We start from the raw sequence: 14,025 nt of genomic DNA, 5'->3' as shown, positions 1-14,025 counted from the left end.
TCCGGCTTTTGGCAACCCTCCAAAGTCCAAATCCTATCATAATAAAGTCAATAAGTTAAGCCTAACGACCGATCAACCCGAACATTAAAGAACCCAAATCATCGCTCTCTCTCTCTCTCTCTCTCTCTCAAAAAAATTAGCTTATCTATATTTCTATCTGCCCGGAGAGACAAATGGTGTTGCGTGGCCGTCTATAAACAGGCGTTACCCACGTGGGTCGTTGTGATTTCAGTTTTTTTCAACCACCACGTCACCACCCGTTGAGTACAGTTTAACATGGAAAGATATGCTTATAGTAGTTATGAACCTACAGTAACGGAAGCTCCCCTTCTTTTATAACCTTGGCCTTGGGTCCTTCGCATTTTACAAGTGATAACCAAAGAAAAAAAGAAAAAGGAAAAAACCAAAGCTGCAACGAGCAGCAGCAAAATTGCAAATCCTGAAGCAGAAGTGCCACCAGCAAAATCTGCTCTTCCATGGAGGACGCGTCTTGTCGTCTCACTAATCTCAACCTTATCCGACACATCTCGCCGTTCTGACGGAACCATAAACCGCCGCCTCCTCAGCTTCCTCGATCTCAAATCAGCTCCTTCCCCTACCAAACCTATCCGTTCTGTTATCTCCTCCGATATCCCTGTCGACGACGCACGCGACTTATTGTTCCGCCTCTACACTCTCATCGGAAGTAATACAGAGATTATATGCGGTTGTTGTGCGAGTGGGCTCCATCACGACTCTATACCTATCAATAATATTCTCCCCGTAATGGTTTTCTTTCACGGAGGAGGTTTTTCCTTTCTTAGCGCTTTAACCAGATCATACGACATTGTTTGCCGTAGATTCGCACTCAAACTGCCCGCCGTCGTGGTCTCAGTCAACTACTGTCTCACTCCTGAACACCGGTTCCCTTCTCAATACGATGATGGATTTGACGTCCTCAAATTCCTCGACGAGAACCAAGACACAATGCGAATTTATCCAAATGTTTCCTTGCAAAGATAGTGCTGGCGCAAACTTGGCGCATCAAGTTGCGGTTAGGGCCAGCAGGACCCAATTTCGTGTTGCTAAGGTTGTTGGTTTAATATCTATGCAGCCGTTCTTTGGAGGCGGGGATAGAAGTGAGCCTGAGATCCGACTAACTAGTTCCATGTTAGTGCCGGTTCCCCGAACCGATTGGTGTTGGAAGGTGTTTCTACCGGAAGGTTCGAATCGGGATCATTACGCTGTGAACGTTAGCGGACCTAACGCGGAGGATATTTCACGTACTATGAAGGGCTAAAGAGGTCCGGCAAAGAGGCTATCCTGCTCGAGTATCCAAACATGTTTCATGCCTTTTACATCTTCCCAGAATTGCCGGTGTCATCTCAGTTAATGTCGCAAGTCAAAGATTTTGTTGTGAATCTTTTGTCTAAATAAATAATAACAATAATAAAAAATAATAGCAGTAATTATAGATTTTTTTTTTTTTCCCAAAACGATATCAGATATATTAGAAATAAAAGAAGTCAGTAGTAGATACAACATTTAGAATTCTTGAACCAACCGAATTGGTAGCAAGGATTTAAAGAAAATTCATGATTAACCCCCATTCTAGCTAATCTGTGAGCATCTCCGTTACATTGTCTTCCGACAAAATGGAAAGATGCACGAGAAAGCTGCACAACCAAATTTAAAATATCTTTGATAATACCATCAATGGTAATGGCAGGGGATTGATTCTTGTTTACTGCATCAACAACAATTTTTGAATCCCCTTCGAATATTACTGGCAAATTTATGGTTAATAGCCGTCTGGACAGCCTGTCTCAATGCTAAAGCTTCAAGAATGAGCGGGTTTGTCTGGTAAGAAAAATGCTTAACATACCAGGCCAGCACCTTATGCTCATGATTGCAAGCTATAATTCCAATACTCCCACTTAGATTTTTCACACTTGTAGCTGCATCAAAATTTATCTTGATGATATATGTAGGCGGCGGAGTCCATAATAAAGCTATAGGATCCAAAGGGGCAGATGTTTGGTTAGGAAGAGAGTGATCTTTTCAATAGGCTTCATTAAACTCTTGAAAATTAAATTTGGCTCTTGCTAAGATCTCTTTCCAGTCCATTGGTTTATCTTGAAACACAAGATGATTCCTAACTTTTCATAGTTGCCATAAAATGAAGCTAGCTAGAACTATCAAGTCTGCATTATTCACAGATGATAGGCCATTCCAAATGCTCTGCCAACATTCCTTAAAATAGGTACCATGAAGAATGGAGGATCTAAGTTGGGGAGGGGAGTGAATCCACACAACTGCAGCTTGATGGCACTGAAAAAATAAGTGTTTTTCTAACTCCAGTTCACCACATAACTTGCAGATATTTGTCATTTGGAAAACGTTTGGCTAAAACTTCACCAACTGGAAGGCTGTTTTTTAAAGCTCGCCACAAGAAGATACAGACCTTTTGGAATCTGCATAGACCACAACTTTTTCCAAACCTACTTATCTCCACCATCAATATTTGAGGCAACTTCCAGAGAATTAAGAGAAGATCTTTTGGTTATAAGCTACCACATACCCGGACTTTCCAGAATACTTTCCATCTCTTGTAAAATGTCAGATCAATTTATCTCGGCAGGGGTTTCTGTTATTATGATTAAGAAGACGAGGTTTAAAAGGGAACTTAGTTGGCAACCATGGATCATTGCAAGCAACTGATTTTCCGTTTCGAACCTCCCATCGAAGACCTTGTAGAAGAATTTCCCTACCTTGTAAAATGCTTCGCCAATCCCAGGATGGGTTACAACCAAGCTGAGCCTCCATAAAGTTTGAATGAGGAAAATATTTTCCTTTTAGAACTCTGGATAAAAGAGATTGAGGATGAGAAACAAGTGGCCAACGTTGTTTGCCAAGGAGAGCAAGATTAAAACATTCAAGGTCTTTGAAGCCTAGGCCACCAATTACGTGGGGTCTATTTGCTCTGAATATGAAGGCACTGTTCGTAGGAATCTTTTGAACTAGTATTTAGTATTTTGATAGAGCTGAAATACTATCTTAATTAATTGTAGTATTCGGTAGTACAATATCTATCATAGTATTTAGAGTTTGAAAGTATTTTATAATACATATACACATCACTTTTTTTTAACTGATTCCTCACTTTGATACTATTTTTTGTCATTTTACATTAAACAGCTAATCAAGCAGTTATTTATATCGAACACTTTTATTCTAAACTGCCATATAATCGTTAACCATTAATAGCTAATATTTAATAACTAACCACTAATAAAATAGCTAACAACTATTAAAACAGCTACCAGCTACTAAAACAGCTAAATTAACTAACCGACCCAAAGATGCATACATTATAAATTGGGCGTAAAAATATTAAAATGTGAAGGTTAAAAGTGTAATTGCAACTCAACGAGTTGTGCAAGAAAATTCCAAACTCAGATGTCCTTTCTCTATCAGTCACCATTACTACCGTCATAATTCTCCTTCCTTCTCTGTAAAAATAAAAAAAAAATAAAAAAAATAAAAAAAAAATCCTGATCACCACATCGATCGCCATTTCTATCCCTCCTCGCAAAATAAATTTAGCCATGCCTTAATATCGGATCAATTCAAATAAAATTAATACTGTGAAATTATAAAAATGATAACAAAATTTATTTTTTAGGTCAGAATGCAAATCAACATAGATTTATATAGTAAATTCCAAAGTTTAAAGCCAAATCAAACGCTTGAATGGGTAAAATTCACGTGAAAAATCAAAAAATGAAAGTGATGAGAGGATGTAGTATCGGTGGCAGTGGAGAGGGTATATATGCAGTGTGATTTATAAAATTTATCTACTTAATTAACTTTTTGTTTTCATTTTCTTTTCTTTGTTGTTAAAGGACATGGGAATGAGTCTTAGCTCAGAATGAGAGTGGCAGCAGGTAGGTCAATGCATAAGAACAAGTAATATGCTTATGCTAGATTTATCCTTTCATTTAAATAACTAATTACAAATATATCCCTCTTTCAATACCTATGGTTGTATAGACAATTTTCTAAGATGGCCCACCTCAAGTTTTGAAATATTGCCCGTGCATTGTTAGGAAACCGACCATCTATCACTGCCCAATAAATAAATGGGTTCTTTTTCAAGGGAAATAAATAAATAGATATCAACCAGTTGCTGCTTGTAAATGACCGAATCCATAATTTTAGACGAAGCGAAAAATGAGTATGTGCAGGCTTTTTTGTTTTTTTTTTTGGGTTACGAGTTTGTGAATATTGAAATGTGGTCAGTGCTGCCGAATTTTTAAGATAAAAGAAATTTTTAGAGAAAAAAAAAAGGGGGAGAAATGTCAAAGCTCTTAGTGCAAAGCTTCATATATAACCTAGTCCTATTCTACCCCATTAATGAATTCAGAAATGCAGTCTCTTTTCATTTGTTTTACCAGGCAATAAACGGGACGGAGTCTATCCTGCTTAAGATAGATCATTCTACAAACTGGTAACTGGGTAAATGATATTGCGTCTCACTGAAGAAAAATTATATTGTATCTATTTATGCCTCTTTTCCATGGCCTCCTTGAGTTTTATCCCCAGTGCATACGCCAACGGGGGAGGAACAGCATTTCCAATTTGCCGGTGCTTGTGTTGAATGTTACCAGCAAACTTGTAGCTATCTGGAAATCCCTGGTAAAAAAAAAGGCATGAAAAAGAAAATTACTAAGAATAAGGAACTTAACTATAAATAGTAATGGGAAAAAAAATGTCCAATTTTTTAGCAAAGAGACAAAGGCCGCTTGCACTGTGTTTCGATTTGGGAGAGGGAAAAAAAGGAGGGAGGTCCGTTAAAGTAAAACAAAGGGAGAGAAAGGAAATGAAAAATTAGAACTTAGGGAGAGGAAAATTCATTCCTGTAAAGGATTAGAAATACAAAAAAAAAAAAAAAGCTTAAAAAAGAACAAGATATATAAGGAACAAAGTGTTATAACGGATTAGCAGGATGGAATTTAACCCGAAACTGATCTGACCCTGATATTGTGCAGGGGGGCAGGGGCGATGAACTTCACCCCGCCCCATATCCTCATATTCCGCCTCAATCAATGACATGTTAATATTTTTTGTTCATATTAATTACTTAAATATTATAATTTTAACAAAAAAAAAATAACAACCCCAGCCCCGCCCCATTGCCCGTAAAATATGAAATTTCAGAAGGGTAAAAGCTGTTGATTGAATAATGCAAGCAGTTGCAAGATTTGCTACTTGTTGCATATTTCAATGCTAATAAGATTAAGGAACTTAAACATCTAAAGTAGCTTACTCTGAAAATGAACAAACTAACGAGAAAATACAACTTACTTGAGATCGGGCGCATTCACGAACTGTAAGAATTCTGTCCTGCTCAGGATGAAAGCACATCCCCACCTTACCCATTGGTTGAGGATCTGTTATTGAAGTTGGGAAGTTCCCTTCCCAGTCTAATCTTCCAAAAAGCCCCTTCCACTGATTGTGTCGCTTAGCCGTATTTGGTAGACACCATGGAATTAAATCAACCACTTGCCCAGTGGACAATTTAACCTGTGTATACAGCACATTTAAAATCAGATGTGTAGAGAACTCAATGATCCCAACAATGAAATATTAATAGATGTATTATATCTTATATGAGAACTCAATTATATTACTACCTTTTCATCTGGAAGGTCACGCCAGTCAGCACCTGGGCGTTTTGGAATCTTCTGACACCTAATGAAGTTCAGCTCATTCATTTCTTTTGATATATGGTCTGTCAAGACAATTGTGTCCCCTCGAATTCTCTTTTGAAACCATGAGACAGGATCATTTTTATACTGCACAAATAAATAAATAAATAATCAAAATAACATGATCACTGCATATTACTTTACAAATTTCTGGAACATATATTTTTATCCTATATACCTCCAAATTTGTCTTAGAGGCACCATTTCCTACATCTGGGAGATCACCAATGGTATCTCTGACAGTTATTGCACGGAGAGGGGCTCCACTAGCAGTACTTCGAACAGCAGCATATTGTAAATTTTCTGACAAAGTAATTTTTAACTCTGGGGCAGCAAAGACATGCATGGGTTCTGGCCACTCTGGAAGTATATCTTCAGGCGAGGCTGCCCATATGAATGCTCGTTTTCGTGATTGAGAAACTCCATATGTTCCAGCTTCCAGGATACCAAACCTCACCTAATCCAAACCAGTTGCGCATGTGTAAAAGAATAAATAATGGTAATGCATTAATGCTATAACAAATGAAAGAACACACATTTACTTGCAACAAACTCTACCTGATAGCCCATCTCAAGAAGTGAAGCCAATGTTAAGCGGAATGTCTGCCCTTTATTGAAAGAAATAAAGTTCCTCACATTCTCTAAGAGGAAATATCTTGGTCGGAAGTAGTCAACAAAGGATAAAAATGCTAAGATCATCTCACATTGAACTTTACTCCAAGTGCTTTGACTAAACCGATTCATTCCAGAGAAACCCTGCAAAGAAAGGTCATGCACCTTTTGTAATACACAAATACCAGAAGTTTGCATTAATAAAAAAAAAAAGGGGGCCAGAAATTTGTACATACTTGACATGGTGGCCCTCCGTTGATGAAATCCACCTGTCCTGGCAGAGGCAAATCATTTATTACTTTCTCATCAAGTGAAGCAGCCAATTCTATTGCCTCAGGAGTTGAGATACAGTCATCAGAATCCAAACACTTTTCCATTATAGCCCTGCAGTACAAGCCAAAAGCTTTCAAACAAAATTTAGCAAGCACAGGAATAGAGTTTAAACCACAATATACTCACTTACCTAAGGATCACATTGCAATTATTAATGAACACCAGTGACTCTGGATGATTAAGCTTGAATGCTTCTCCAGCAGGTTCTTCATATTCAATAGCCCACTTGGTTTTTGAGGCACCTGCAATGCCCAAAGCAGCAGATAGTTAATCATTAGTTCTCCAATGATAGATAAGCAAGCAAGTTACTTGGTTTGTCATATATAAGGAGACAGAGTGTCACCAGCTTGATGCAATCCCTCTGACAAGCCACCACAACCAGCAAAAATATCTAATGTAGCTAAACTTCTCACTTCAGATGCTTCTCTTTCTTTTTCAACTTCATCTTCTCCCTCTTTCCACTTACCCTTCCTCTTCCTGGACACAGCAACACTTTCCCCAGTCCCAGTTGAGTACCTCAATTTGATATTAGCCGGTAACTGCTCAGAAAAGAGTTTGGAAGATCACTATAATTCATCAGAGCAAAGTCTTGTTATTGAACCAAAACTGGTCAAAAGAAGCAATTTGCAGATGTTAAGTGCCTTAAATAATTTAATTAAATTGATGCTTCTCCCCTGAACTGATAAAAAATGTGTAGCATATTTTGTAATATGTGATAGAGAAAATGATAAATACCTGCTTGAGTGACCCTTTAGAAGGATCATAAAGATGCTCACAAAAGAAAATATGATCAAAGATTGCAGCAGGACTGCATGTAGGGATATCATTTTTCTTTCGAACTTCACATTTCCCTTCAATATTCTCAACAGATATAACATGCATTTCTTCACTGTAATAGATCTGAAAAATTTTAAACCGCACAACTTCTCAAAGATCTGAACTTGCAAGATAATGATATTTATAAATGTAAACGACAAGATAAAGGATGGTTACAAAGGCTAAGAACCTGACATGCTTAATTAAATGTAACACAAGATTTTTAAATCAGTTTTACCTCCCGAATATCTGAAAAATATGCCTTCTCAGGTGAGATATCTTCTGGTCTGAAAAACCTCCGAACCTTAACCTGTGTGGATCTTGCTTCTGCTTGCTTTGGTTCTTTTGGGACAATGATCTCCAGTAACTGGCACACAACATATGGCTTCAACCCTACATTCCTTCCACCCTTGAAAGTTTCTGTCTCCCTTTTATTGGTGAAGTGATAAGGGCTTACATAGGCAAAATCATGAACAGAATACTCTGTTCCCAAGTGCACAAATCCAGTCCTAGAAGAATTAATTTTAAAGATCTCCTTTTCCATTTCAGCTTCTTTTATTTTGCAAGAGTGGCAAACGCCAGAACCAAGACCAATTGTATCAAAGGGAACGCTAAAAAATGCACCCCTCTCTGGACAATACAAACTTTTACAGAAATATTCTAGTGGCAATCCTTTATTTTTCCTCTCTTCTGCTCTTGCTCTATCAATTTTATCAGCATTGGCATTATCTTTCCTGTGACAATGTCCCCAGGGCATTTTCCGAATTTCAAGGACAATTGCCTGTTTAACATCCTGCAAGTCACAGTTCGTGCACTCATTTCTCAAGAAAACCTCTCTCTCATTGGCAGCATTGCCAAGAACTGTCTGAGATCCCCTCTGCAACATTCTCCCATGAAACATTTTGCTTCCATCTGATGTTTCAAACATGTATTCTATAAAACAGATGGCAGGAACTTCTTTTGATTCATCAACCTCCACTAAGACAGCACCCCCCACTGCAATCACCTCCCCACGGACAATTGCACATTTATAAATAGCTTCACCACTCTGTGTTCTGCATACAGGATTCCCATCCCATCGTACTTCATCCGTTGAAGAATATGATTTAGTTCGCAATGGCACTGAGTAAGATTTTTGTGTTTTCTCTGAAACTATCAGTTCATCCTCATCTACATCATCTTCATTTTCCTCTTGCTCCTCAACTTCCTCCTCTTTTGCTTCAGCAATAGTTCCCTCTTTCAGATCCTCTGGCGAGTAATTGGAGTAAAATTCCCCCCAAATTCTGTTAATCAGCCTTGTTGTTGTTGCTTGCATAACCTTCCTTTTGGACACTAGAGGGGCTATAGGGCCCAATGCTGCTCGGGGATTTAAATTGGGTTGACTCCTCTGCATAATTTGCTTTTTATTTACCACCCATTTGGTATGGTGTCTTTCCTCCATCTTCTTTGTGAGACCAATCACAAACGCACATTTTTTTATTTTCTCATCAGGAAATTCAGCAAAAACCTGTAGGATTATCTGTCCATGCACAACCACATATCTCTCAACAGCTGCTGGATCATGAGAAATGAAACCGTGATCATCCTTCTTGAACTCGGACACTTTCTTGATTATATCTGAAAAAGAAAGCCGTGAAACTCGACTTTGTTCTTTCAACAATGTAATGATGCTTCTTGCAAGTTCGGCCGTTTTCAAAACTGGCTTATACCATGGAGAATATTGCCTTGATGGCTTTCCAAGTCTATACCTGAAAATATCCAAGCAAGATCAAATACTCAAATTAGTGCCAACAGAGAATGTTTATGACTAATTCGCAGAAGTTTTAATTAAATAAATCCAAATTATTTCTCAAGACTAATACTCGCCATTGTTTCAACTAATAAGTACTAAGTATCCTGCTACAAGATTACTAATACTCTATTCTTAAGCTATTTTAATGCTTTTCTTAATCAAATGGTGTTTTTCTTAATCAAAGAGATTTTAAAGGTTGACCCAGTTGATGAAGCACCCAACATGTATGGGCTCTAGGGAGGGTTGATGCACATAACCTTCCCCGTACATTTTTGTAGAAGTTTTTTCTGTGGCTTAAATCCATCACATCCAAGTAACAAGTGGAGTAACTTTACCGTTATACCAAAGCCACCATCTTTAATCAAAGAGATTCTGATTAGCAAAAAATTTCAGACTTTGTCACTTGAAAGAATTAACTGAAACCCTAAATGACAAAAGTAAATCTATCATGTCCCTCTGATTATAAATAAGAGGTTATGCACAATACCACGCCATGTCTGTCCGGATAGATATGAAAACCATTGAAGATCCAAATTCAATCATCCACTCCTTTATTGCACTCAAAAAAATTGGCAAACCGAGGTCATCTTGAATCCCTGCATCCCCTGATGAAGAGTGATCATGATCATTGTCTAGATAAAATCCAGTTCCAACATCTTCAGTCATCCTTCCCGAGCCAAAGATGGTGACATCTATATCTTCACATGGTTTCATTGGAAGAAGCTCCAAGGAAATCAACCTTGAATCAGAGTTATATAGTGACCAGTTGTGGAGCATTCTTTTAGGAAGGTCATCAGGGTCAACAAAGATGTGATCATCACTATCAATAGCTATATATTCATCAGTTTCTTCATTAGAATGTTTGTAAAATGCAGGCAAAGGGTAGTCATTTGCAATCTCATCTTCATTGATTTTTATGTAGATTGCATGTGCTGACGGAGCTGAACCAAGAATTTTCTTTTGCTTCTTTGTAGATTGCCAATACTCTTCCTCTTGCAAGAGTCTTGCCAACTTTGCATCTTCATCTTCCTCAGCTACATTGGAGGAAGAATTAGACTGTAACATGTTTGACTCCCCACCTCCATATTTAGGACAAATTGTCAGATTCCCACCACAAGTTACTGCTTTTGCCAGAACATAATTTCCATGCTTGTGACTCTTCTCTTTCAATAAAAGAAGAACAGGCAATGCAGCAAATTTCTGGTCATTCTTCTTTGATGTTTCATCTAATCCAATTAATTGGTTATAGATGAATTCACCCTGGGAAATTACAAAATCTTTTATGGATGCTGCACCTGAAAAACACTTGCTTCCAGTCACTGAACGAACAATTCCCGCAAGCAACTCATCAAGAGCAAGATCAGGATTCCCTCCAGAAGTTTTTGACAGTTTCTTGTACACCTCAATGCAAATACGAGCCTTTTCATAGAAGTGATCGTAGAACTTTTTGTAGCTACTTGCAGGTTTAACACATTCATAATCTGCAATATCTGTTGTAAGCCATATTACTGGAGAGCCATCTTCATAGCCAGAGATGTCCCATCCTTCTATCCTTCCAAAGCCTTCACATCTAACACGCTTCTCCTTTTCCTTGTCAGGACTATCCTCAAGAGGCAGGATAAGACCAGATATAAACATATCGTCAAATTCAATCATCTCAATAGGCTTTGGGGTACCGTTTGCATCATGCACAACAAAATCTGTTAGTCTCCTGTTAGCTCGACCATCTTCTTGCCCATTTGTCAGGTGAATGGCTACAATCTCTTCCTCCACAGATTGATCTTTCTTTGGTTCAAGGATAGAAGACATTTCAGATAAACATACAGATTTCTCCTTGAAATCTGTGCACGCTGCAGCTCGCTTTGGTCTTTTCCAGGAACTAGCAGGATCTTCATTCTGACGGGAGGAACTTCGCTTCTTGCCTTTTGTATTATTTGTTAGTTCCTTGCTTGCATTAGAAACAGAAGATTTTGTTTTACCTTTTTTCTTCTTTGTTCCTGTTTCAAAATGCAAATCCAATTATGTAATAATATTAGGAATTTGTATTTGAAAAGAATACTGAGATGAGACCAATGTACTGAAATCAGAGACCAAAAAGAACATGGTATATAGTAAGAGCAATTGAGGGAGCATGATGAGTTCACATCTGAAGTCTAAATAATGCTTGGACAAAAGTGGGAGAAACAAAAGTAGAAAGGATTATGACAACTTGGAAAAGGGACAAACAAGCAGGATATCCTGCATCAAACATATGAAGTTGAGTTTCAACCATCCTCAAAAATTCTTACATTGGATTCCAGTATAGCAAGAAATCACCAAACTGGATGAGGGTCGTCTTGTTAATTATAAGATGCTAAGATTAAGAAATGCAGCATAAGCAAATATACACACATGCATAGTGAATTCATCTCACCCATAGGAGCTTGCCATTAAAGAATTAACTACAACCCACTGCAAATTGACATGATTGAACAACAAATATATATGCATAGTGAACTCGCCCATAGGAGCTCATCATTGAGGAATTAATTACATCGCGCTGCAAATTGACATGATCCAACAACAACAAAAAGTGGCAAACTGCTATAAGAAGAAAGGGAAACTATCTAGCATTCGATTTACTTGATACTCATCCAATTCATAGTGAGCCAAGTGTACCTCTAGTTAGCAAGATTTATAGTAAAAATAAGTAGCAGGATAGGTCCCTGCACATAGAACCATGCCCAAGAGTGAGCGAAACATGTTGATGAGGGTGTTCATAAAGTGAACAAATACAACGAGCGTAGCCCACTATTAGTCTAGTTTCTGGGAAAAAAAAAACAGACCCAAAATCATATTTTATAAGTGCATTATCATAGTATTATTTTTTCAGGTTTTAATTGATAATGAGTGTTTCAAATTGAACCACTAGATTATCCATGGACACATCATAACAAGAACAAGAAAGCATTATTTTGTCTTAGTATTAAAAAGATCAACAACATAATCAAACTGAAAGAGTTGGATTCAATAAATAGATAAACAATAAAAATAGTAAAAATGTAGTGAAGAGAAAAATAGGCTTCTCGGGCACCTGAATCAGAATCAGAACTTTTACCAACCGCGGAGTTGGGAAATGATGATTCCAGTAGCGTTGCCGATCCCATTCTTGAGTTAAACACAATCCTCTCTTCCCTACTCGTTGCCGTGTGTTTTACTTTCAATGTTTCGATATAAGAGCCCTGATCCTATTGGGAAAGACAAGTTGAAGCAAAACCACGACTGGCCTAGAGCTGCGAAATGGGGCTGTTTTTAACTATCGAAAATTAGAAGTCTTTCATTAAAGATAAAGTATTAATTTTGTTTCAAATGTAATTCACAGAGTGATAAGAAAGAGGGAATGAGCGGGAAAATAAAACATTGGGGAAAAAATGGCGCCTGTTGTCATTTTTCGCAAAATCCAAAAGGGCCTTTCCTCTGTGGAAAAACCCTTATGTTTTTGAATTCTCTGACTTTTCGTTTTCTGGGTATCCCGCGGCCTCTGATGCATGTACACACACATAAGGATACGAATACGAATACGAAATACTAATTCATGAAAAAGTGTATACATATATATATCGGGGTGGTGTGCAAAAGTGTATATATATACATACACCAGTTTTTACTCATAGATTGTCATCATTTTTCTAATTATATTATATAATGCCTAATTAATAAAACAGTAGCAAAAAATAATTGAAGACTTAGATGTATTTTACTCTATTTTAGTGATTAAATTTAGAGAGACCATGACTCTATTTTACTTTTTCTTTCACTTCACCTTTTCTCTACTTTTAATTTTTTATTTAATTTAATAAATTCATATATTTTTCTTATAATAAATCTTTTTTTTTTTTTTTTGCATATTTGAAGTTTTTTGTGAGAGTGGTGATTTCTTTATAAAAGAATCAATAGATCTGAAAAAACAATTAAGGTGTAAAAGATATTAACGAAATAATTGTTGCTGCCAATATCAACCTCAAGCATAAATATTTAATATTGTATTTTTTAAATTTTATTTTTATTATTTAAAGTATTATTAATTATTTTATTTAATTAAAAAATTAATGAACTCTATTAGCTATAGATATACTTTTTAAAATTAGGATATACTTCTTAAATTTGAAGTACACTGAAAATTATATAGAAGCCCAATACATAAATTCATCCTTATATTTTACGTAAAAAACTTTCATGGTAGTCTTAACTTTTACTTTGATATATTAAACACTTCAATTTATAAAATTTCTTTAAGAATTATGTGGAAATTCAAGAAATGAAAATCATGTTTGCTCTTTAACCACCAATCACTGATAATCAAAAGTAGAACTTTTCCAATCAAAATCCTAAGCTGATTTTTAAATTTCAGATCAAAATTATTATTTCCTAAATTAAACTCACCAAACACAGAAGAAACATAGAACTGTAGATTCATTACATATACAAAACCAACCTCTGATAAATTCCAAAATCCTGCAAAAAAAAATTCTCATGAAACGATATGACTACTCCTCACACTAATCAAGATTCAAAACTACAGTTAAAATTTTAGAGAGAAAAAAGAAGAAGAAAAAAATAAAGAAAAGAAATATTTGTATCAAGACCGAAAGACCTGAGAAAGCAACGCAAGCTGTTCAACTCCAAAATATCTAGCAGCAGCATCAATATCTAGAGCAAGTTCAATGACTGCGGTACAATGCC

General features: G+C 36.7%; 2 protein-coding genes across 2 annotated transcripts; one reads left to right on the top strand and one right to left on the bottom strand.

The window, feature by feature from the left end:
• Nucleotides 1-339: 339 nt before the first annotated feature.
• LOC105647057 (putative carboxylesterase 18) lies at nucleotides 340-1,598 on the top strand (the record flags this gene model as incomplete). Its single annotated transcript, XM_012233037.4, is given in 3 exon segments — nucleotides 340-995; nucleotides 997-1,259; nucleotides 1,262-1,598. Coding segments are annotated over 3 exon segments (1,074 nt in total), but the record flags the coding sequence as incomplete, so codon positions are not given.
• Nucleotides 1,599-4,338: 2,740 nt separating this feature from the next.
• Nucleotides 4,339-12,788, bottom strand: LOC105647033 (DNA (cytosine-5)-methyltransferase 1). Its single transcript, XM_012233014.4, has 12 exons — nucleotides 12,377-12,788; nucleotides 9,791-11,300; nucleotides 7,750-9,259; nucleotides 7,431-7,595; nucleotides 7,039-7,234; nucleotides 6,826-6,937; nucleotides 6,599-6,746; nucleotides 6,309-6,506; nucleotides 5,929-6,207; nucleotides 5,676-5,837; nucleotides 5,347-5,565; nucleotides 4,339-4,674 (listed from the first exon to the last, which is right to left on the bottom strand). The coding sequence occupies exons 1-12, from the start codon at nucleotides 12,447-12,449 to the stop codon at nucleotides 4,540-4,542; spliced, it is 4,707 nt and encodes a 1,568-aa protein (XP_012088404.1). The 5' UTR covers nucleotides 12,450-12,788; the 3' UTR covers nucleotides 4,339-4,539.
• Between the last annotated feature and the right edge of the window lie 1,237 nt (nucleotides 12,789-14,025).

This window comes from Jatropha curcas, chromosome 3, assembly GCF_041381405.1.
Source record: "Jatropha curcas cultivar XTBG-Jc1 chromosome 3, XTBG_Jcur_1.0, whole genome shotgun sequence".
Classification (NCBI taxonomy): Eukaryota; Viridiplantae; Streptophyta; class Magnoliopsida; order Malpighiales; family Euphorbiaceae; genus Jatropha; species Jatropha curcas.
The sequence above is the reverse complement of the archived record's forward strand: the minus strand, read 5'-3'. Positions and strand labels throughout refer to the sequence as shown.

Coding starts and splice junctions, on each gene's coding strand:
- LOC105647033 (XM_012233014.4), bottom strand. CDS start 12,449: ATGGGATCGGCAACGCTACTGGAATCATCATTTCCCAACTCCGCGGTT. Junction 6,747..6,825: donor AATTGCAATGTGATCCTTAG/GTAAGTGAGTAT, acceptor CTTGTACTGCAG/GGCTATAATGGAAAAGTGTT. Junction 5,838..5,928: donor CCTCTAAGACAAATTTGGAG/GTATATAGGATA, acceptor TTATTTGTGCAG/TATAAAAATGATCCTGTCTC.